The 23,356-nt window shown below is 46.7% G+C and overlaps 3 protein-coding genes across 5 annotated transcripts in view; all 3 read left to right on the top strand.

The window, feature by feature from the left end:
- Positions 1–23,356, top strand: part of LOC142312400 (uncharacterized) — a 93,482-nt gene that overhangs the window by 26,889 nt on the left and 43,237 nt on the right. The window lies entirely within an intron of this gene.
- Positions 1,497–21,572, top strand: LOC142310577 (oocyte zinc finger protein XlCOF29-like). Its single transcript, XM_075348096.1, has 5 exons — positions 1,497–1,589; positions 19,326–19,398; positions 20,016–20,160; positions 20,290–20,463; positions 21,399–21,572. Exons 3-5 carry the CDS (start codon positions 20,059–20,061, stop codon positions 21,570–21,572), a joined length of 450 nt encoding a protein of 149 aa, XP_075204211.1. The 5' UTR covers positions 1,497–1,589; positions 19,326–19,398; positions 20,016–20,058.
- The window catches only part of LOC142312383 (uncharacterized), a 10,013-nt gene continuing 7,411 nt past the window's right edge, over positions 20,755–23,356 (top strand). For all 3 annotated transcript variants that reach the window (XR_012754371.1, XR_012754370.1, XM_075351324.1), the window contains exon 1: positions 20,755–20,850. The gene's annotated coding sequence lies outside the window, so the exon portion shown is untranslated. The remainder of the gene's footprint in view (positions 20,851–23,356) is intronic.

Raw genomic sequence — 23,356 nt, 5'->3', positions numbered from 1 at the left:
GCGGCTCTGCAGGTGGAGGTAGGTGCAGGGTATTATATATCTAGTGCGCGGCTCTGCAGGTGGAGGTAGGTGCAGGTTATTATATATCTAGTGCGCGGCTCTGCAGGTGGAGGTAGGTGCAGGGTATTATATATCTAGTGTGCGGCTCTGCAGGTGGAGGTAGGTGCAGGGTATTATATATCTAGTGTGCGGCTCTGCAGGTGGAGGTAGGTGCAGGGTATTATATATCTAGTGTGCGGCTCTGCAGGTGGAGGTAGGTGCAGGGTATTATATATCTAGTGTGCGGCTCTGCAGGTGGAGGTAGGTGCAGGGTATTATATATCTAGTGTGCGGCTCTGCAGGTGGAGGTAGGTGCAGGGTATTATATATCTAGTGTGCGGCTCTGCAGGTGGAGGTAGGTGCAGGGTATTATATATCTAGTGTGCGGCTCTGCAGGTGGAGGTAGGTGCAGGGTATTATATATCTAGTGTGCGGCTCTGCAGGAGGAGGTAGGTGCAGGGTATTATATATCTAGTGTGCGGCTCTGCAGGTGGAGGTAGGTGCAGGGTATTATATATCTAGTGTGCGGCTCTGCAGGAGGAGGTAGGTGCAGGGTATTATATATCTAGTGTGCGGCTCTGCAGGCGGAGGTAGGTGCAGGGTATTATATATCTAGTGTGCGGCTCTGCAGGTGGAGGCAGGTGCAGGGTATTATATATCTAGTGTGCGGCTCTGCAGGTGGAGGTAGGTGCAGGGTATTATATATCTAGTGTGCGGCTCTGCAGGCGGAGGTAGGTGCAGGGTATTATATATCTAGTGTGCGGCTCTGCAGGTGGAGGCAGGTGCAGGGTATTATATATCTAGTGTGCGGCTCTGCAGGTGGAGGTAGGTGCAGGGTATTATATATCTAGTGTGCGGCTCTGCAGGTGGAGGTAGGTGCAGGGTATTATATATCTAGTGTGCGGCTCTGCAGGTGGAGGTAGGTGCAGGGTATTATATATCTAGTGTGCGGCTCTGCAGGTGGAGGTAGGTGCAGGGTATTATATATCTAGTGTGCGGCTCTGCAGGTGGAGGTAGGTGCAGGGTATTATATATCTAGTGTGCGGCTCTGCAGGTGGAGGTAGGTGCAGGGTATTATATATCTAGTGTGCGGCTCTGCAGGTGGAGGTAGGTGCAGGGGCTCTATTATTGGGCGCCGGCTGCATTAACCCCTTCAGCACTGTATGTGTTGTATCTTTTAGTATTGACATTCTGGGGGACATTTTTCATTAGTTTCCAGGAGTATTTGAAGTTTTTCGTCACTAATTAGCCAGACTTGTGCTGTTATCGTGCTTTTTTTTAAGTTTGTTTTTTTCTTTTTTTTGCATTGTTTTTGGCCAAAAAATAAACAAAACCACAGCGAGTACGCATGGTGGGAAATTAGCCTACACGGGTTTTCAGTTTACAGCTACATTGACCTCACAGGCGTCATTTTGTCTAAAATAACAAACTGTGCTTTACTCACCCTTCCCAGGTTCATCGCCGTGTCTCCTTCACTTCAGCAATTACTATTGATTGGCTGCAGAGGCGATGTCACATTGGCTACAGCGTTTCTAATCCTGAGCTCAGCGGTTCGTGTCGTCTATGTTCGCTAAGAAATGAGTGATCCGATCCTTGGACAATAGGGGGGGTTCAGTTGTCATAATGGACAGTCTATTGTATAAATGAGAAGTTCTTTCTGTTATTGGATAAGGACCCTTATCTTCCTCTTGCTAATAATCCTATGCAGGGTCGGTCTGGCTGCCGGGGTAGCGGGGAATCCCCCGGTAGGCCTCGGGCCCTTAGTGGGCCCCCGAGCCTTATATTATGCAGGGCTGTGTACAGCGCCGCGGGGCTGCCGGTTTCTCAGTGCTAGCGGTATGTGCAGACTGGGCAGGGCCCCCACGTTCTGATGGGCCCCCCAGCCTTTCAATCACAAACTGCAGCAATAGTACAGAACTTGTGCTATCGCTATAGTTTGCGCAGGTGCAGGAGGACCTGTCGTGACATCACAGTCATGTGACTTACCGTAGGTCCTGCACTGCTCTGCGGAAGTCCCAGGCCTGTACATATCTGTTGCACAGGCCTGGAGACTGCGCGCTATTCAAATGTACGTGTATCCTTCAGACGCGCGTAAATTTGGACAGTGCGGCCAGTGACAGGAGGCGGAGGAGCTGCTCAGACCCGCACCGACACATCAGCTGTCATCCCACTGCCGCCGGGGCCGTAGAGATTAAGAGAATGCGCAGGGCTGCAGGTAAGCGCTCAGGAGGAGCCGAAGAAAAAAAAATCATTCTCACCTCTTCTCCTCTGTTCCCGCGATGCTCCAGACCTCAAGACACCTACACCCTTCAGTGACCCGTCCGCTGCACGGACCCGTCGCTGCAGGCTGACTTCATGACTTTACTGCAGTTAACTGCTTTACGGCGCCGCAAAGCATTTAACTGCAGTAAAGCCTTGATGGCATCCTGCGGTGGCGGTTCCGTGCACCGGACGAGGTCATGGAGGGGTCTATGAGCCTGCGGACTGGTAAGCTAAGGACACCACAGGAACGGTGGACAGGTGAGAATAAGTTTTGTCTGCGTGTAAACAACGGAATAATAGGGGACAATAAGGGGACTGGAATGAGGACATTAACAAAGAATGGTGGGGCCTATTGCTACACCGCACATGTATGGGGTGGGGCCATTGCTACACCGCACACGTATGGGGGGGCCCATTGCTACACCGCACAAGTATGGGGGGGGCCATTGCTACACTGCACATGTATGGGGGGAGACATTGCTACACTGCACATGTATGGGGGAGACATTGCTACACTGCACATGTATGGGGGAGACATTGCTACACTGCACATGTATGGGGGGGCATTGTTACACTGCACATGTATGGGGGGGCCATTGCTACACTGCACATGTATGGGGGGGCCATTGCTACACTGCACAAGTATGGAGGGGCCCGTTGCTACACGGCACAGGGATGGAGGGGCCCGTTGCTATACGGCACAGGGATGGAGGGGCCCGTTGCTACACGGCACATGGATGGGGGGCCCCGTTGCTACTCGGCACAGGGATGGGGGTATTACATTTTATTGGGGTCAATTTTTATTTTTGAAATGTACCAGTAGCTGCTGCATTTCCCACACTAGGCTTATACTGGAGCCAATAAGTTTTCTGTTTTTTATTGTTAAATTAGGGCCCTCGGCTTATACTCAAGTATATATGTAATTTATTATTATTATTATTTATTATTATAGCGCCATTTATTTCATGGCGCTTTACAAGTGAAAGAGGGTATACGTACAACAATCATTAACAGTACAAGACAGACTGGTACAGGAGGACAGAGGACCCTGCCCGCGAGGGCTCACAGTCTACAGGGAATGGGTGATGGTACAATAGGTGAGGACAGAGCTGGTTGCGCAGTGGTCTACTGGACTGAGGGCTATTGTAGGTTGTAGGCTTGTTGGAAGAGGTGGGTCTTGAGGTTCCTCTTGAAGCTTTCCATGGTAGTGGAGAGTCTGATGTGCTGAGGTAGAGCGTTCCAGAGTATGGGGGGGTAATTTGAGATGAGGGGGGCTTGGTGGGGGAGGAGTGGTATTACTTTACAAGTGACATAGGGCAGTGGGGGCTTTATGGGGAAATGAGGGTCATTATGAGGCAATTAGGAAAGGAATTGTGAAAGGCAGTGTAGTAAAATGAGGAGCGGGGGGAATTTATGCAGAGAGATATTCTAGAAAGGGCAAGTTTTGGGGGTACATTATGGAAAAGGGCAGTTTGTGGCCCTATTTTGGAGAGGAGCAGTGTGTGGGGGGATATTTTGTGCAGAAAGCAATTAACCCCTTCTGATTCCACTTGTTCCCCTAGATATTATTAAATAAAAGGCCCCAGAATGAGGGACATACATTATTGGTTTATGGTGGCACGTGGGGCATAATTACTGTATTGGCAAATTAGGGGAGATCATTACTGCTGCAATATAAGTTAATTTTGAGGATACTGTCTTCCATGGGGGATCAAAAGTCTGACATAGTGTAGAAATTGGGGAAAAAGTGTGGAATATACTCTGGGAGTGATCAGCTATAGGTGACTGTTATTTTCTGCAGTCGCGTCATGGCAGCAAATAGTGATGATGGTCAGTGCCGGATGAAGAGGAAAAGCGAAGATGAATAACCTCAGCTAGAGACGTCACTGATAAGTCAGTGTATTACATGTACACACACACACACACACACACACACACACACACACACACACACACACACACACACACACACTATACACTATATATTGAGCTCATGTGTATAATGGCATTGATGGTAATTTTAGTATTGTGTTTTTTATTCATGATCATTTATTGTAGTATTCGTCATTGTGTAGTAGTAATATGTGGTCTTGTCATGGTTTGGTGGTATTTGTCTCTTGTATGTAATATTATTTGGTCATTATGTAGTCTGGTCATAGTGTTGTGGTATTTCTCCCTTGTATGTGTTAATATTTGCTTACTATGTGGTCTAATTATGGTGTGGCTGTATTACTCTCTTGTCTTGTATGTGGTTGTGTTTGATCACTATGTGGTGGTAATATGTTTGGTCACGGTGTTGCTGTATTCCTCCCTTGTTTGTGGTTGTATTTGGTCACTATGTGGTGGTAATATGTTGTCTGGTCACTATGTGGTGGTTAGAGTTGAGCGATGCTCGAGTCGAACGGTTCGCCAATTTCAATGACGAACTCGAACGATTTGCTTAAAGCTCGGTAGTTCGAGTTACCGTTCGAGAACGGTTCGATCACCAAAAGCGTTGCTTTTCACAGTAAGTATGTGCGCACGTTGTGTATTTGCATGCGTCCTGCGTCCCCAGCACAATCCCTCTCTTTTTTACTCACCGATCACGGGTGCGGCGCTGCATGGCTGTCAAAGCTCCTGCGGCTTTTTTTTTTTAAAATGGCTGCCGCTTCATTATTCAATCAGGTATTCCCTGCCTTCCCCGCCCACCGGCGCCCATGATTGGTTGCAGTCAGACATGCCCCCACGATGAGTGACAGCTGTCTCACTGCAACCAATCACAGCCGCCGGCGGGCGGGTCTATATCGTGCAGTAAAATAAATAAATAATAATAAAAAAAAAGATGCGGTTCCCCCAATTTTGATACCAGCCAGGATAAAGCCACACGGCTGGAGGCTGGTATTGTCAGGATGGGGAGCGCCATGTTATGGGGAGCCCACCAACCTAACAATATTACCCAGCAGCTGCCCGGAATTGCCACATCCATTAGATGCGACAGTCCCGGGACTCTACCCAGCTCATCCCGAATTGCCCTGGTGCAGTGGCAATCGGGGTAATAAGGGGGTTAATCATGGCAGCGTCTCCCCGAGATACCTTCCATGATTAACCTGTAAGTAAAAGTAAATAAACACACACAACGAAAAATCCTTTACTTGGAATAAAAAACAAAAAAACACCCTTTTTCACCATTTTATTAAAATCCCCAAATACCCCTCCAGGTCAGACGTAATCCACAGAGGTCCCGCGATGCATCTAGCTCTGCTACATGAAGCTGACAGGGAGCACCGTAGAACACGAGCGCTCCGTGTCAGATCCACGGAGCAATGAAGTGAGCCGCGCTGTCAGCGGGGACGTCACTGAGGTAATGCCTGTGTGTGCGGTGATGATCGGGGTTGTAGTGCCTGCGTGTGTGCGAGGATGATGAGTGCGGTACTGCCGGTGTTTGCCATCCCATCCGCCCATCCATCCGCCCATCCATCCGCCCATCCATCCGCCCATCCATCCGCCCATCCATCCATCCGCCCATCTGCCCATCCATCCATCCGCCCATCCATTCATCCGCCCATCCATTCATCCATCCGCCCATCCATTCATCCATCCGCCCATCCATTCATCCATCCGCCCATCCATTCATCCATCCGCCCATCCATCCATCCCTCTCGCCATCCATCCATCCATCCGCCCATCCATCCATCCTTGCAGCTGAACTATTTGCTTCTAGATTCTCTACTGCAGTATAGAGGTCAAGATTACCAAATCTTCCTATGCTTTTCAGTGGCTCAATGGATAGAGCTCCCGCTTAAGAAGAATTAGTTCACGAGTTCGAGTCCCGGCCATCCCGGTAAAGAATTTAATTTATTTTTAATTTTAAATTATAATTATTATTTATAATTATAATTTAATTTAATTATGCACTGAGGGGAGGAGCCGGACATCAGCTGTGAGCCGCGGGACACACCTCTAAAATCGGAGCAGTTCACGGAATGAGGCTGCATTGCTCTCTCGTTTTTCTCTATCTCTTTTTTTCTCTCTCTCCCCCTCTCTCTCTTTTTTTCTCTCTTTTTCTCTCTCTCTCTCTTTCTCAGTCTCTCTCATTTTCTTTCTCTCTCTCTCCTCTCTCCTCCCTCCTCTCCTCTTCTCTCTTTCTCCTCTCTCTCTCTCTCCTCTCTCTCATCTCTCCTCTCTCTCATCTCTCCTCTCTCTCCCTCTCCTCTTTCTTCCCTCTACTCTCTCTCTTCTCCCTCTCCTCTCTCTCTTCTCCCTCTCCTCTCTCTCTTCTCCCTCTCCTCTCTCTCTTCTCCCTCTCCTCTCTCTCTCTTCTCCCTCTCCTCTCTCTCTCTTCTCCCTCTCCTCTCTCTCTCTTCTCCCTCTCCTCTCTCTCTTCTCCCTCAGACCTGGCAATTATCAGCTGATGCGGTCACCTGACGGAATCAGCTGACACTATCGAGCGGTTGAGCGGTGAGGCCGGCTTTTTACCGCCCGGCCGGCTAAACTATCAGCTGTTGCTGTCTGACAGGTGTCTGCACAGAAGTGTGTAGTTTTTTTTTTTTTTTGCACTGATGCATCAGCTGATTGTATAAAAGCCGTTTATACAATCAGCTGCTGTGTCATGTGATTCAGGCCCTTGAACTTGACACATCATTGATCGCTTTGCCTTCCAGCAAACCGATCAGATGATATTGGATCCGGATTGGACGGCGCGGATCCCTTGACCCAGGATTACTATGGAGGGGGGTTCTTTATTTCAATAAAGATGGAGTCACTAATTGTGTTGTGTTTTATTTCTAATAAAAATATTTTTTGTGTGTTTGTTTTTTTTTTTTTATCTGTACTAGAAATTCATGGTGGCCATGTCTAATATTGGCGTGACACCATGAATTTCGGGCTTAGGCCCAGTTGATAATATACAGCTAGCCCTAACCCTATTATTACCCAGTGAGCCACCCGTCACCAGGGCAGCTGGAAGAGTTGGATACAGTGCCAGAAGATGGCGCTTCTATGAAAGCGCCATTTTCTGGCGCGGCTGCGGACTGCAATTCGCAGCAGGGGTGCCCAGAAAGCATGGGCACCCTGCGCTGCGGATTCCAATCCCCAGCTGCCTAGTTGTACCTGGCCGGGCACAAAAATTGGGCGAAGCCCATGTCATTTTTTTTTTTTAATTATTTCATGACATTCATGAAATAATTAAAAAAAAAAGGGCTTCCCTATATTTTTGGTTCCCAGCTGTGTACAAATAGGCAGCTGGGGGTTGGGGCAGCCCATAGCTGCCTGCTGTACTTGGCTAGCATACAAAAACATGGCGAAGCCCACGTAATTTTTTGGGGTGGCAAAAACCTCCTGCATACAGTCCTGGATAGAGTATGCTGAGCCTTGTAATTCTGCAGCTGCGGTCTGCTGTCTGTCTGTATGGAGGAGAGGAGACAGCAGCTGCAGAACTACAAGGCTCAGCATCCTCCATCCAGAACTGTATGCTGGAGGGAGAGGCAAGGGGAGCAGAACTGCAAGGCTCAGCATACTTCATCCACTAGTGTATGCAGGAGAGCAGACAGCAGCTGCAGAACGACAAGACTCAGCATACTCCATCCAGGACTGTATGCAGGAGTTTTTTGCCCCCCCAAAAAATGACGTGGGCTTAGCCATATTTTTGTATGCTAGCCAGGTACAGCAGGCACCTACAGGCTGCCCCAACCCCCTAGCTGCCTATTTGTACTTGGCTGGGAACCAAAAATATAGGGTAGCCCTTTTTTTTTTTTTCATTAGTTCATGAATTTCATGAAATTAAAAAAAAACGACATGGGCTTTGCCCCATTTTTGTGTCCAGCCAGGTACAACTAGGCAGCTGGGGATTGGAATCCGTAGCGCAGGGTGCCCAAGCTTTCTGGGCACCTCCGCTGAGAATTGCAGTCCGCAGCTGCCCTAGAAAATAGCGGTATAGGTTCATTTCCATAGGTAATGAAAAATTTTTTTTATGCATATGATATGATGCTTTTTTTTTATGTGTAGTATCTGTGTCACTATGATATATATGTTTTGTTATTTGGTATTAATATTTTGTTCTCTTGTCATGTAGAGCTACAAAAATTGAAGAAGGCAAATAGCCGAAACGTTTTGTTTTTGCTATCATTCTATACCTTGAATAAAAGAATCTCCAATAAAGGGTTAAAAAAAAGACACCACACAGAGAAAAAATACTTTAACAGAAATAAATACACAGACACACTTAGAGACTCCATGTTTATTACTCCCTCTCAACCCTCCATAATCCTGGTCTTCTGTCTTCTTTCTCCTTCAACCCATGCAGCTCTGCTACATCAGACAGCACTGCATGGGAGGAAGACGCTGCTGCTCCCATGCAGTCTAATCACTCAGTGAGTGAGCAGAGGCTGCGATCACTCAGTGAGTGAGCAGAGGCTGCGGGTTGTAAGTGGTGACGTCACTGCCTCCACCGTTGCTATAGTAACCGGCTGTGGCATCCAGTCCTTGCATGTGGGCTGACTCTGTAAAGAGCGCTGACATGCAGGGACAGGGAGTCGACCATGTGGCCAAGCATCTCGCCGGTACACGATGATATTCAAAGGAGCTCCGCGTACCGGAGAGATGCACTGACAGGATCTAGCATGACGTCTAGCCATGTGACCAGTCTGTAGCCAATGAGATAATAGACACGTGACTGGTTACATGCTATGACGACGTCACGGAAGGTCCTATCATCAGTGCTGGTTACTGGGAGGGCGCAGCGATGATCGTAAGGAAAAGCGGCGGAAGACAGAGTCTGCAGGATGCATTGCGGGAACCTGTAAGTGTAATGGCAATGTTTATTAACTGTATGTGTACATGTATAATGTGTTTGTATGTGTTTTTGTTTGCCTGCCATTGTTTTCAATGGGGTTCGAAGGTGTTCGTCGAACGTTCGCCGAACTAAGCTGCCGTTCGACGAACCGAACCGAACTCGAACACTAGGGGGGTGGCTCAACACTAGTGGTGGTATTTCTCCCTTGTATGTGGTAGGTTTGGTATAGTGGATTGTGTTGTGTATGGAGGTCACTTTCTCTCTATCAATATGGGGAAGATTCTTTATTTCCAATAGTTTAAATATTTGCATGTTTAACCCCTCCCTGTCCTGTGACTATTGCACTGTAGCACATATGCACTTACAGAGGTTCTCCAGTGAAATCAAGTAGTCCCCTCTTCTCAGGCCATGTGCACACAGTATTTGCGGAGATTTTTACCTCCGTGTTTGAAGCCAAAACAGGAGTGTTAAAGTCAGAGGAAATGTAGAATAGAAACACGAGCACCTCTTCTGTATTTTTTACCCACTCCTGATTTTGGCTACAAATACTGATGTAAGATACTGAGCAAATACTGAAAGTGTGAACGAGGCCTAAGGATAAGTGGTAAATTATTCATCAGTGCGGTCGGATGCTGGGACCTGCACTGATCGGCAAATTGTGCAACCTTTATCCCCATTGGAGCTCGAGTCTTACTCAACCCCTGATCCATTCATTCCCTCAGTGGCTGTGAGCGCTGTGCTTGTTTATATCTGACCACTCCAAAGAGGATGAATGGAGCTGCGGTCACACACCCCACCTGCTGTTGCTGCATTGTATAATGGGGATAAAAGTTCATCATTCTTCCGATTGGTGCGGTTACCACTGGTTTGGTATCACCGATCAATAAGTTATTACCTACCGAACCTGTGGATTGGTGATAACTTGTCACCAAAGATCCCCTACTGCGAACTACTGTAATTATACATCCCAGTTATTGTGTATAGGTGATGTGCAGGAGCCGCCTGTGCTTTACAGTCAGTGCTTCACTATAATGGGGATAGTGGCTAATAGGTATTTGCATGTAGTTGTAGGGTGGGCCCTTGGAGTCAATTCCCCTGGTGGGCCCCAGACACCCCAGTCCGACCCTGATCCTATGATCAATGTGTTAATTAAGCTGTCAGACATTCTGGAGGGCGAACAATTAATTTTTTTGTGTAAACAACTGAATATTTGTATGTCGACCATTTGTTACAAGTGTGTCACGGCTGACAGACAGTCATGTGGTTTCTGGCTATAGAACGTCACAGCGTTTGGCTGCGCAGAACGCTCCCTGACTTTCTATTGTTCCTGCTGTTAGTATTCTTTGTATCAGACAGCTTTCCTGCTGGATTCATCTCTTCCCCTTTTGGACCCAGCAAAAGCTCACCTTCCACCCAGCTGCTGATCATCAGTATTCTTTTGGTGCTTAAATACTCCCATCTTCCCTGGACTTGTCCTGGTGATATTATTACCGTATTTTTCGGACTATAAGATGCACCGAACCATAAGAGGCACCCTGGTTTTAGAGGAGAAAAATAAAATTTTAAGCAACAAATGTGGTCAAGACACACTGTAATGGGCGAGGATCTACTGCTGCCACTGTTATGGGGGTAATGTTCCCAAATTCTCTACTAAGGTACCCCATCCTGGTAATGATCCTCCTGCCTTGTATATGATCCCCATCCTTGTATATATGTCCCTCATCCTGGTATAGCCCCCATCCTGATAAATACCCCCATCCTGCTATATACCCCCATCCTGATAAATACCCCCATCCTGCTCATATACCCCCATCCTGCTCATAATATACCCCCATCCTGCTCATATACCCCCATCCTGCTATATACCCCCATCCTGCTTATAACATACCTCCATCCTGGTATATGCCCTCATCCTTCTATATACCCCCATCCTGCTATATAGCCTGTATCCTATGGCACAGAAAAAAAAATAAACGTTTATACTCGTCTTTCCTCACTTCCTGCAGTATCGATCATCTTCCTCTCTGTGTCAGCAGCAGCTCCGCTGACCTATGTGGAGCCGTTCCCCTGCAGCATCGCGATGTCTTCCTGTCTGTAGGCTGATGTGGGTGAAGACTAGCGGTGCGTACAGCGATGACGTCATCACTGTGCTCACCGCTCTTTACACAGATCAGCTGGCCGACAGACAGGAGGACATCGCGGTGCTGCAGGCATCAGTTGCCGGTGAGTATACCGTACTTATTCACTGCCCCCCACGCTGATAATGATGCGCGGGGGGCAGTGAATATAGCCGCACATATCACTCCAGGCTGTAGTTGCCAGGGGTGATCATGCAGGCCGGCTGTTTACTATGCGCGAACCCCCCGCCCACCTGTCAGAGCCGGTTTCAGCACTGAGAGAGGATGGGCGGGAGGATGGGCGTGCATATGAAATGAGTGGGCATCCTCATTCCCTGCAGCCATATTCAGACTTTAAGCCTCACCCCCCACTTTCCCACAACATTTGGGGGAAAAAAGTGTGTCTTATGGAGTGAAAAATACGGTAAGTTCATTCAAGCTTAGGTTGCAAGCAGGTGGCTTGTACTCATCTATGGTATTGTTGCTGAAACCTTTGCTGAACTTCTACCTAAGTCAACAGTGGATAAGTAGTTCATGCATTTTCCCCCTGGGTGTCCTGCTTGTGTCTTCTCTAGTGTTTAGTTAGGTTGACGAAGAGCTCATGTCACAACATGGACTGGGGACGGTCCGACGTGAGGCCAAACACAACTAAACGGGTAACACCACAAAAAACAAGGGATACATTGGGGACACTTAAACAACAGTGAGCACTAGTACTAGTGAGAGGTAAGATGGACACCTCCTCCACTTACCTGCCGCTGTACCCTGCATTACTAGCCAGTCACTATACCAGTTCCTCACCTGTCACAGAGTAGGAACCTGAATCCCTGAGATGACCCTACAATAGTCCTTGGCTAGGGAGTTGGTAGGTGAAGGACACTAGCCCCACTGCTGCACTAAAGAAAGACAGACAGGGGGAAAACACTGTGACGGGGGTGTACAAGAGAGCAAAGGATGGACGAGGCCGAGGAACGATCCAACAGGTTTATTAACAGGAATACAGGAACAGCACACGATTAGTCCACATAAAACAGATTCGGGGGCCCTTCCCGACAATCCTCGGACCGGATAACAAAGCAATCGTCCTTACAGTAGTCCAAAGAGTTCCACACAATCCCACGGGCCGCCACACAGGCCTAGCTCCGTCCGTGTCCACAGCCACCCAGGCTGGGGCTCCTGCTCTCTTCAAGTTTCAGCTCACTCTGAAGTTACAAAAAGGGAAATGCATTGTCTGTGCTGCTTGACCAGCCCACCATGTTTGTTCAGGGGGTGGGGGTCACACATCCTATCATCAATGGTTTGGTCCATCACAGGGCTCCAATATGTCTGCCAGCCACAGTAGATGAAGGGATCCCCTGCTGTAAAGAACAATGACTATTCCTTCACTGGCCAATGCAATTACAGATTAGATACACAACTCTGGAAAGAAGAGGACAGGCTATTTACATAATCACATTAGATGCCAAGACTACAATTGTATGAGAGAGACACATTGAGACCAGTAGCTCCCCCAAGAAAATACATGAATTACAACTAATACAACCAGGGAAATATACATATCATGACATAGTATCACAGCATATACAGTGAGAGGATAAATTACATCTTCACAAACACCACAACAGACTGCTGCCATAAGCACCGACTGCAACCACACCAGCAACTCCAAGAAATGGTTTCAGCAGCTCCATCCTGCTCCAAGACCAGAATTCAAATGAATCAAGAATAACTGGCACCCTCTGCTGGCAGCAGAAAGTATATTAAGGGACTGGGAGGGGTTCAAACTGGAAACACCTTATCAGGAGACTGAGGCTGCTGGAAAGCAAACTGACAATAACCCTCTCTTTCCCAAAGGAAAGAAAACCACATTTAAAGGGAACCTGTCATCAGAAATTTAGCTTTAAACCTAAAAGTTTCCCCTTCTGCAGCTCGTGGGCTGCATTCTAGCTAGCAAGGTTCCTGTACTTTTTGTGCCCCCTTAGAAACCAAATTAAACACTTTATAAAGTTGTACCTTTTTGCCTGCCATTCTTGTAAATTATCCATGTGGGCGGGGTCTCTTGCGTCCGTTGCTGTCCCTCCTGCAGATTGACGCCGTCCCCCATTGCTCCATTTCATATCTCAGGACACCACCCACTGCGCCCGAAGTCCCGTGCACGCGAGGACCGCTGGTGACGTGGTCGCAGGCACGAGATTATGGTGCTCCTCTGCTCCTCCCATCTATTTCCTGCTGCATGGCAGGATGGGAAGGAGTTGACGTCGGGTCATCTTCCAGCGCTTGCGCAGAACACTGGAGGCAGAGGGGAGATCGCGGTCACGAGATTATGGGCGGGCACTTGTGATGCAATCACAGCGCCGGAGATATGAAATGGAGCAATGGGGGACAGCGTCAATCTGCAGGAGGGACAGCAACGGACGCAAGAGACCCCGCCCCCATGGATAATTTACAAGAATTGCAGGCAAAAAGGTACAACTTTATAAAGTGTTTAATTTAGTTTCAAAGGGTGCACAAAAAGTACAGGAACATTGCTAGAATGCAGCCCAGGAGCTGCAGAGGGGGAAACTTTTAGCTTTAAAGCTAAATTTCTGATGACAGGTTCCCTTTAAATAGCAAAGTCTCACCATGTAAAGTGAGACTCAGACCCAGGCCCTCTCACTAATCTCTCATAGCAGAGAGATGACCGTGACAGCTCATCCCACCCATTCCCTATCTAGGGCCCAGCACTTGGGTTACCTAGGGTCAGGTATCCGGCTTGGTGCATAGGTGCGGAAACTATCTATGGTGGTGAGGGACCCCAGCGACCAACAGTAGGTTTTGGTAAGGGGTCACCATCTTCCTCTTCACTAGACACATGGTTTTCCTTCCCTTTCGCCATTCCTTTGTACTTTCCTGTACCTAGCATGACACCATTCCATTTGTCCCATCTTCCACGCCCTCCCTAAGACTCACAAAGCAGGTTTGCCACCTAGTTTAAGATCTATAGTGGCAGGTATTGGATCGGCGACAACATACTAGAGTGACTAGTCACAGAAACAATTGGTCACATTCATCATACCAAGCATTTAGTATCCAGTTTAAACAATGTTAATTGGGGAGAGAAATCTATTTAGGTCACATGTGATGTCACATCATTACATCCATCCATACCTTATGATTTAGCGCTACAAGCTCTCTTATTCCATTTACAAAAAAGTTGCATGTATTCATCTGTATTTAATTAATTTATCATTACTCTCACTAGTTTTTTAAAAACAACTTTTTCAGCTTTGACAGATCTATACATGTCATGGTGGGAGAACATTTACATTTATATCATCAATAATCCATACATGGAAATGTATACGTTGGTACGGTAGATATATAGATGACATCATACTAATATGTCAAAAGGGAGATGTGACATCTTCAGATGAAATGGAATCATTTAATACATTGACAAAACTGTTCATTTTCTTAATGTAATAGTACATACAGTTAGGTCCAGAAATATTTGGACAGTGACACAAGTTTTGTTATTTTAGCTGTTTACAAAAACATGTTCAGAAATACAATTATATATATAATATGGGCTGAAAGTGCACACTCCCAGCTGCAATATGAGAGTTTTCACATCCAAATCGGAGAAAGGGTTTAGGAATCATAGCTCTGTAATGCATAGCCTCCTCTTTTTCAAGGGACCAAAAGTAATTGGACAAGGGACTCTAAGGGCTGCAATTAACTCTGAAGGCGTCTCCCTCGTTAACCTGTAATCAATGAAGTAGTTAAAAGGTCTGGGGTTGATTACAGGTGTGTGGTTTTGCATTTGGAAGCTGTTGCTGTGACCAGACAACATGCGGTCTAAGGAACTCTCAATTGAGGTGAAGCAGAACATCCTGAGGCTGAAAAAAAAGAAAAAATCCATCAGAGAGATAGCAGACATGCTTGGAGTAGCAAAATCAACAGTCGGGTACATTCTGAGAAAAAAGGAATTGACTGGTGAGCTTGGGAACTCAAAAAGGCCTGGGCGTCCACGGATGACAACAGTGGTGGATGATCGCCGCATACTTTCTTTGGTGAAGAAGGACCCGTTCACAACATCAACTGAAGTCCAGAACACTCTCAGTGAAGTAGGTGTATCTGTCTCTAAGTCAACAGTAAAGAGAAGACTCCATGAAAGTAAATACAAAGGGTTCACATCTAGATGCAAACCATTCATCAATTCCAAAAATAGACAGGCCAGAGTTAAATTTGCTGAAAAACACCTCATGAAGCCAGCTCAGTTCTGGAAAAGTATTCTATGGACAGATGAGACCAAGATCAACCTGTACCAGAATGATGGGAAGAAAAAAGTTTGGAGAAGAAAGGGAACGGCACATGATCCAAGGCACACCACATCCTCTGTAAAACATGGTGGAGGCAACGTGATGGCATGGGCATGCATGGCTTTCAATGGCACTGGGTCACTTGTGTTTATTGATGACATAACAGCAGACAAGAGTAGCCGGATGAATTCTGAAGTGTACCGGGATATACTTTCAGCCCAGATTCAGCCAAATGCCGCAAAGTTGATCGGACGGCGCTTCATAGTACAGATGGACAATGACCCCAAGCATACAGCCAAAGCTACCCAGGAGTTCATGAGTGCAAAAAAGTGGAACATTCTGCAATGGCCAAGTCAATCACCAGATCTTAACCCAATTGAGCATGCATTTCCAGACCTAAAACGGAAAGACCCACAAACAAGCAAGACCTGAAGGCTGCGGCTGTAAAGGCCTGGCAAAGCATTAAGAAGGAGGAAACCCAGCGTTTGGTGATGTCCATGGGTTCCAGACTTAAGGCAGTGATTGCCTCCAAAGGATTCGCAACAAAATATTGAAAATAAAATTATTTTTTTTTGGGTTTGGTTTATTTGTCCAATTACTTTTGACCTCCTAAAATGTGGAGTGTTTGTAAAGAAATGTGTACAATTCCTACAATTTCTATCAGATATTTTTATTCAAACCTTCAAATTAAACGTTACAATCTGCACTTGAATTCTGTTGTAGAGGTTTCATTTGAAATCCATTGTGGTGGCATGCAGAGCCCAACTCGCGAAAATTGTGTCACTGTCCAAATATTTCTGGACCTAACTGTATATAGTCTCTATGACTCCTTGCACTATTGGCAATAAATATATCTGGTTCACCACACATACACTGGCAAAGAGAAGGTCTAAAGCTTTTATAACTACAGAAGAACTACCGTAATGATCTTCTGTATTATTTTTGATGTTCCTAATGTTTAATTCATTGTACATTTGCCTCATTTATGTAACAGCTTTTGCCACATTACCGATTTTGCAAGTTTTCCCACCTACACAGAAGGAAGAGGGCTGTAATTTTTATCAGGTAACTTCAACTGTGACAGACAGAATAAAAAAAATATGATCAAACAAGAGCACAAGGAGTTATAGTGCAAAATAGAAAATTTATTTTATTTGTCAATAAATGGTAAGAAAAGAGTATAGGACATTTCAAGCACAAGATTAGGGAATAACTACCTGGGTCCCGTAGACCACAATTGTAAAGGCTATAAATACTCAGTATAATGGAGTCTTACTGAGGAAGCCCAGTAAAATTGCAATACAACGTAAAGCGCAGAAAATGACTCATAGATAGCAAAACCATTAAGGTGAGTATGGGCTAATTATAATAACGTGCTAACAAGCATTAAAGTGGCCCGTATCCATAAATGGATTGCAACTTAGAGTGAGCGCTTACCTAAAATAATGGTGGTGCAGGGGAGCCAGACCAGAGGGGAACCTCCGACGGCCGTTTCGCGGTATGAGACCGCTTCTTCTGGGAGGAGTGAGAGCGGTGTTGAGAGCCCGCGCCACCCTTTTGAGTGTATGCCACCTGGTCATGTGATATCAATCACGTGACCGGATGCCAAGGGAGTCAGGGACGTGCACGAAGCCGCACAGCGATGTCCCGTGCAGCACACAAAGTGCGCATGCGCAGGGCACGCCGGAGGGAGCGCAATGTCACGGCTCCCTGGCAACAGGAGGGACGCTAGGAGCACGGATAACCCAGATGATCGCACAGGTACACGTACAGGACGTAGAGCACCTGGCGAGCACCGGACACCACACTGGCCGCACCCCCCCTGGTGGCAGGGCGAGGAAAGCAAAAGCATTAACATTAAAAAAGAGGACATAATAGTCCAAGTAAGACGCCACATGTGTAACACATCACCAAGTATATATTTTGCCAAACTCAGAAGGAGGACGCTTCACCACCGACGAGCCTGACAGATACTCAAAGTGGAAAGTGACACATGTGGAGGTCTAAATAGTAATAAGCAAAGATAGCTCACGGTTTGCTTTCCATTAACACAAAAGGGAGGTGAAATAAATCATTGGGAATACAATAGTCAGGAGGACTAGCTATCAATATATTGTACAGTCAGAGCCTAATGACTGTGTTATAATGTGCTGGGGAAGAACCACCATAGGTGCAAATGGAATAGCATGTCACTAAGGCCTCTTTCACACGTCAGTGATTCTGGGACGTTTGTGCTTTTTTTTAAACGTACAAGAATCACTGACATACGCAGACCCATTATAATGAATGGGTCTGCTCACACATCAGTGATTTTTCACTGCACGTGTCTCCGTGCGGCGTACCCGCGTGTGCGTGATTGTCGCACGGAGACATGTCCATTTTTTCCTGGCATCACTGATGTCCCACGGACCACGCAGTGGTGTGGTCCGTGAAACACGTGCCAGAAAAAAATGTACTTTTAAAATAACATTTTAACTCACCCGGCGTCCAGCGATGTCCTCTGCAGCCTGTTCTGCTTGCTGCTTCTAAGCCGGCTCATTATTGTCGCGCATATTCATGATGCGCGACACAGCCGACCCGGAAGCAGCTGCTGCGGGGGTCAGCGCCGGCCGGATGCTGCACCGCGGGAGCGATCAGCACCATGGAGAGCGGGAGCGGGCGCAGGTGAGTTGATTACTAAGTGCAATCACGGGCCACGGAGAACGGAGCCCGGATTGCACTTAGACAACCCACATGTGCCGTGATTAACGGCACACGCAGGGACATGTGCGTGTTTTACACGCCAGTGAAAAACGTCAGTGTTTTTCACTGATGTGTGAAACGGGCCTAAGAAATACAATGAATACAGTACGTGCAAATAGTATGTATGTTAGGACATAAACGTATAAGGCCCACACATCATGTGCCAAATACAAACATGTATCAGAAAGTCATAACAATCAAGAAAAAGGATCTTTAGGCACTTTTGCCTTTCTTTTAGGCACTCATCTTGCAATCATCTTGGTTATCCGCGCTCCTAGCGTCCCTCCTGTTGCCAGGGAGCCGTGACGCTGCGCTCCCTCCGCTGCACAGGACATCGCTGTGCGGCTGTGCGCACGTCCCTGACTCCCTTGGCATCCGGTCACATGATTGATATCACATGACCGGGTGGCAGACACTCAAAAGTGCGGCGCGGGCTCTCAACACCGCTCTCACTCCTCCCGGAAGAAACGCGAAACGGCCGTTGGAGGTTCCCCTCTGGTCTGGCTCCCCTACACCACCATTGTTTTAGGTAAGCGATCACTCTAAGTTGCAATCCATTTATGGATACGGGCCACTTTAACACTAGAACTACTGAGGTAGTCATTTTGACTACTTTGCACCATGTATTTCTATATAGGTGTCACGAGTCCAGTAGTTCTAGTGTTAATGCTTGTTAGCACGTTATTATAATTAGCCCATACTCGCCTTAATGGTTTTGCTATCTATGAGTCATCTTCCCTTCAATGCGGTGCAGTCGTCCTGTCCCCGTTGCAGAAATGCACCCCCCCAAAGTATGATATTTCCACCCCAATTCATCACGGTTGGAACGTTGTTCTTGGGGTTGTGTTCAGTCTTCTTCCAAACACAGTGAGTGGAGTTGATACCAAAAGGTTCTATTTTGGTCTCATTTGACCACATGACCTTCTCCCATGCCTCCTCTGGATCGTCCAGATAGTCATTGGTGATCTACAAACGGGCATGGACATGTGCTGGCGTGACCAGGGGGACCTTACTTGCCCTGCAGGATTTTAATCAATGACGGTATAGTGTGTTACTAACTGTAATTGTTGAGACTGTATTCCCACCTCTCTTCAGGTCATTGACCAGGTCCTCCCCTGCAGTTCTGGGCAGATCCTGACATTTCTCAGAATCATGCTTACCCCACAAGGTGAGATATTGCATGGAGCCCCAGACCAAGTAAGATTGACAGTCATCTTGTGTTTCTTCCATTTTCTAATAATTGCGCCAACAGTTGTTGCCTTCTCATTAAGGCCAGTTTCACACATCAGTTTTTTGCCATCAGGCATGATCCGGCGAAAAAACTGATGCGACGGATCCGGCGAAAAAACGGATCATTCGCATCAGTTTTTTCCATCCGTTTCTTCCGTTTTTTGACGGATCCGTTTTGATACTGAGCATGCTCAGTTTAAAAAAAACGGAAACTGGCGCCGGATTCCGGCATATGATGGATGACGCCGGATCCGGCATCCATAGGCTTCCATTCTGAAAAAAAACTCCGTATGGCACCGGATGTTGAAATGTCTCTCAAAGGTCTTTTATTGCCTTATCAGGGCTATTGAAAGTTGTGCAGCTTTTGTGATTCTCCACAGGTCAGACTTTTTGGAAAAATAAAACAAAAACGTATTTATTTTGAAATATTCACTTATTTCTGATCAGTACTGTGTTGACCCAACTAGCCATTCAGCCATAAGTGCTCTACTAAAAAAAACTTGTGTTATGGCTTGGTATTCTTTATGATGCTATGGTGATCTTCTCCCCATTTAGGCCCCTGCAATATCCTCCTAGTGGAGATCTTCTATATAAGAGAATGCTCCTGATTGCCCCGTCAGGGATGGCTAAGGACAGGGACAAGATGGCGGAGAGGATATTACACCTCACCCTAGAGATCCTCTTCCGGCTTACTGGAGAGGTGAGAGATTCTGATGACGTCACATTACACCATTCTTATCTATGGGAATAACAGATGGACAGAACTGGAGAGGTGAGGACTCTGGAAATGTCTGGAGTGAGATTTCTTACTGTGTCTCTCCATAACCAGGATTACACAGTAGTGAAGAAGACCTCTAGTGAGCGCTGTCAGGCCCCTGTGTCTGAGGGATGGGGAAGACCCCTGAGCCCAATCACGGGGCCTCACCCCCCGATACATGAGGACATCAATGACCAGAAGATCCTAGAACTCACCTACAAGATGATTGAGCTGCTGACTGGAGAGGTGACACTGCTGGGAATGCTGGGACATTATACAGTAACGCTATGAAGGGATCGGTGGGTGACGGTATCATTGTATGTGTCAGGTTCCTATAAGGTGTCAGGACGTCACCGTCTATTTCTCCATGGAGGAGTGGGAGTATTTAGAAGGACACAAAGATCTGTACAAGGATGTCATGATGGAGGTTCCCCAGCCCCTCACATCACCAGGTAATAGACAGGACTAAATACACACGGCCTATAATTATCTGTATGTAAGGAATGAATTCAGTCCCTGTATGTGTCTCCTCCAGGTCTATCCAGTAAGAGGACAACACCAGAGAGATGTCCCCGTCCTCTTCTCCCACAGGACTGTAAACAAGAAGATCCCAATGTTCCTCAGGATCATCAGGTAGATGGAGAGAAGGTGCCATGAAATCTCCCTATGATGTGTAGACGGCTGTGAAGGTCTTGTGCTAGGTCTTGTTTTATCCACCAGTATTATACACTGAATGGTCACTTTATTGGACATATCAACGCTTTCACAATAGGAGATTACTTGTACAGCAGTTAGACTTGTGAACCCAGAGTGCAGAATAATATCCATTGACTAGTTTTCCATCAGTGAATTTCAGTGTGAATCCATATTACTCGTAGAATGGAAAGAATGAGCAATTCAAGCATGATTACCTTTTCTAGATTAGATAGGGCCAGAATTTAAAAAAAGTCAAACTGGTGGTGTCATAATATAGTATAATGAGAATGGTGTGGTCAAGGAAAAACACCCAATTAAAAGGGAACCTAGGCTAGATGAGGCAGATTAACGGTGTGAGGAAAGTTTACTTGGTATATTGGACAGTAGGACTTCTTTTATGGCAGAAGTTTACCCTGCAGCAGAAGGACCATGCACATGGGTTGCATATTCAGGAACATGACAGTAAATTTCCCTTTTTTCCCTAGCCTTCACAGTCTCCAGATATTAAAGCTATAGAGTTAGAACAGGTTGTTCAGAGCATGTCAGTATATCTCATGTATGTGAAAGCATGCCCAAAATTCCTGGAGAACAATCTCATCTCCTACTGTCACTGGGAAGGCCAACAGAGGTCCATTGTGCTACTAGACTTGTGTCTCTAGTAAGGCTAAGTTCACACTTCCGTTGTTTTGCATCAGTCACAATCCGTAGCCTTGAGGAATTACGGTATCCTGCAAAATATTTTGCAGGAATCCTGTTTTTCCCCATAGGCTTCTATTAGTGACGGATTGTGACTGATGATGCTGCGTTGCATCCGCTGCGTCGCGGTCAGTCGTTTTTTAACTGACCGCCGGGCGGGAGCAACGCAGCATGTAACGTTTTTTGAGCAGCGCGATCCGTAGGATTTCGCTGCGCATGCGCTCTCTGGCTCCCCACCCCCGTAACCAGGATAAACATCGGGTAACCAAGCAATGCGCTTTGGTTAGTTACCCGATATTTACAGTGGTTACGGGTGCAGGGAGCCCGCGCTAAGCTGGTATCCAAGATAAATATCGGGTAACCAAGCAAAAAGTGCTTTGTTTTTACCCGATATTTCCCCTTGATACAGTGTGCAAGGAGGCTGACACTTCACCACTTGGCTCCGCCCCCTCCCGCACTCCGCATGTGTACACACACACACTCACACACACACCCACTCACTTCTCCCCAGCCCTGCAGTGACGTCCTCAGCTCCATGGCTCCGCTCGGCTCCGCCCCCTCGCGCTCCGCCCCCTCCCGCACTCCGCATATACACAAGCATGTAGACACACACACACATACACACACACACACACACACTCACTCACTCACCTGTCCCCAGCCATGCAGACCGCGGCACTGATGTCCTTAGCTCCGCCCCCTGAACTCCAACCCCCCCAAACTCCGCCCCCAAACTCCGCCTCCCCCCCCGAACTCCGCCCCCCGCACACAACGGAGTCCGACAAAGAAATTCAACGCATCAGTCACATGCGTCAAGTAACGCATGTGACTGATGCAAAACAACGGAAGTGTGAACTTAGCCTAAAGTGGCCTATTTTTTTAAGATTTTTGCAGGCATCACTAACTCATGGCGGTGTCAGGAACCGTGCAAACTAATTATTCTGGCACCTTGCCTCCTAACGTCTCTGATGTCTGTGATCAGCACATGGAGATGCGAGCATCAACCCACAGACTTGGGCAGACTAGCAAGAGTTAATCTCTGCAGGGATGCTTGTTAGTCATTTTGATCACATGCTGTGGTGGAGCCAATCACGTTCGCTCCTCTCCTATATATACTGGCTACACTTTCCATTAATGCAAAAGTTAGCTTACCTATACTAGTCTTATGAGGTTTTGTGAGACTTACTGGTGGTTGTTGTGCATTATTGCTGTGAGCGGTTGAGGTGTTAACCCTTGTTGTCTTTTTGTTGCTGCTTTCCTTCTCTTGCTTTTCTCCTTAGTCTTTTTACTTTTTGTTCCTGAGATTTTGAAGTGTGTCTGAGTTTAGGTTTTCCCCTGTCTGTCTTAATCAGTGTTTCCATCACACTCCTGCCCCTTCCTTCCCTGGGGGTAACAGATTAGATCTGGTCAGGAGAACAGTAAGGCAGAAGACTCTAGCGTCTCCACCGTCAGAGGTAATTTGGAGGTCAGGGACAGCCTACAGTCACCTAGCGTGAGGGACAATATAGTCTCCTCTGCTTCTCGCTATCCTGCAGTCACATCGTGACAAAGGAAATGGCAGGATGGATTAAAGCTGATCATAGACATGAGATGTCTAAATCTTATAATTTTCTGGATATAATAAGGAACCTACAGGTTTGATTTACACTGAAAACCTGCAGCTATCTGAAAACTACTGCTGTCTTTTTTTTTTGTCCTCAATTGAATTAATTATTTTTCATAGTCTTTGAAATCATTTCATGTAACT

This window comes from Anomaloglossus baeobatrachus, chromosome 5 (assembly GCF_048569485.1).
Source record: "Anomaloglossus baeobatrachus isolate aAnoBae1 chromosome 5, aAnoBae1.hap1, whole genome shotgun sequence".
Lineage (NCBI taxonomy): Eukaryota > Metazoa > Chordata > Amphibia > Anura > Aromobatidae > Anomaloglossus > Anomaloglossus baeobatrachus.
This window is presented reverse-complemented; position numbering and strand designations above follow the sequence as displayed.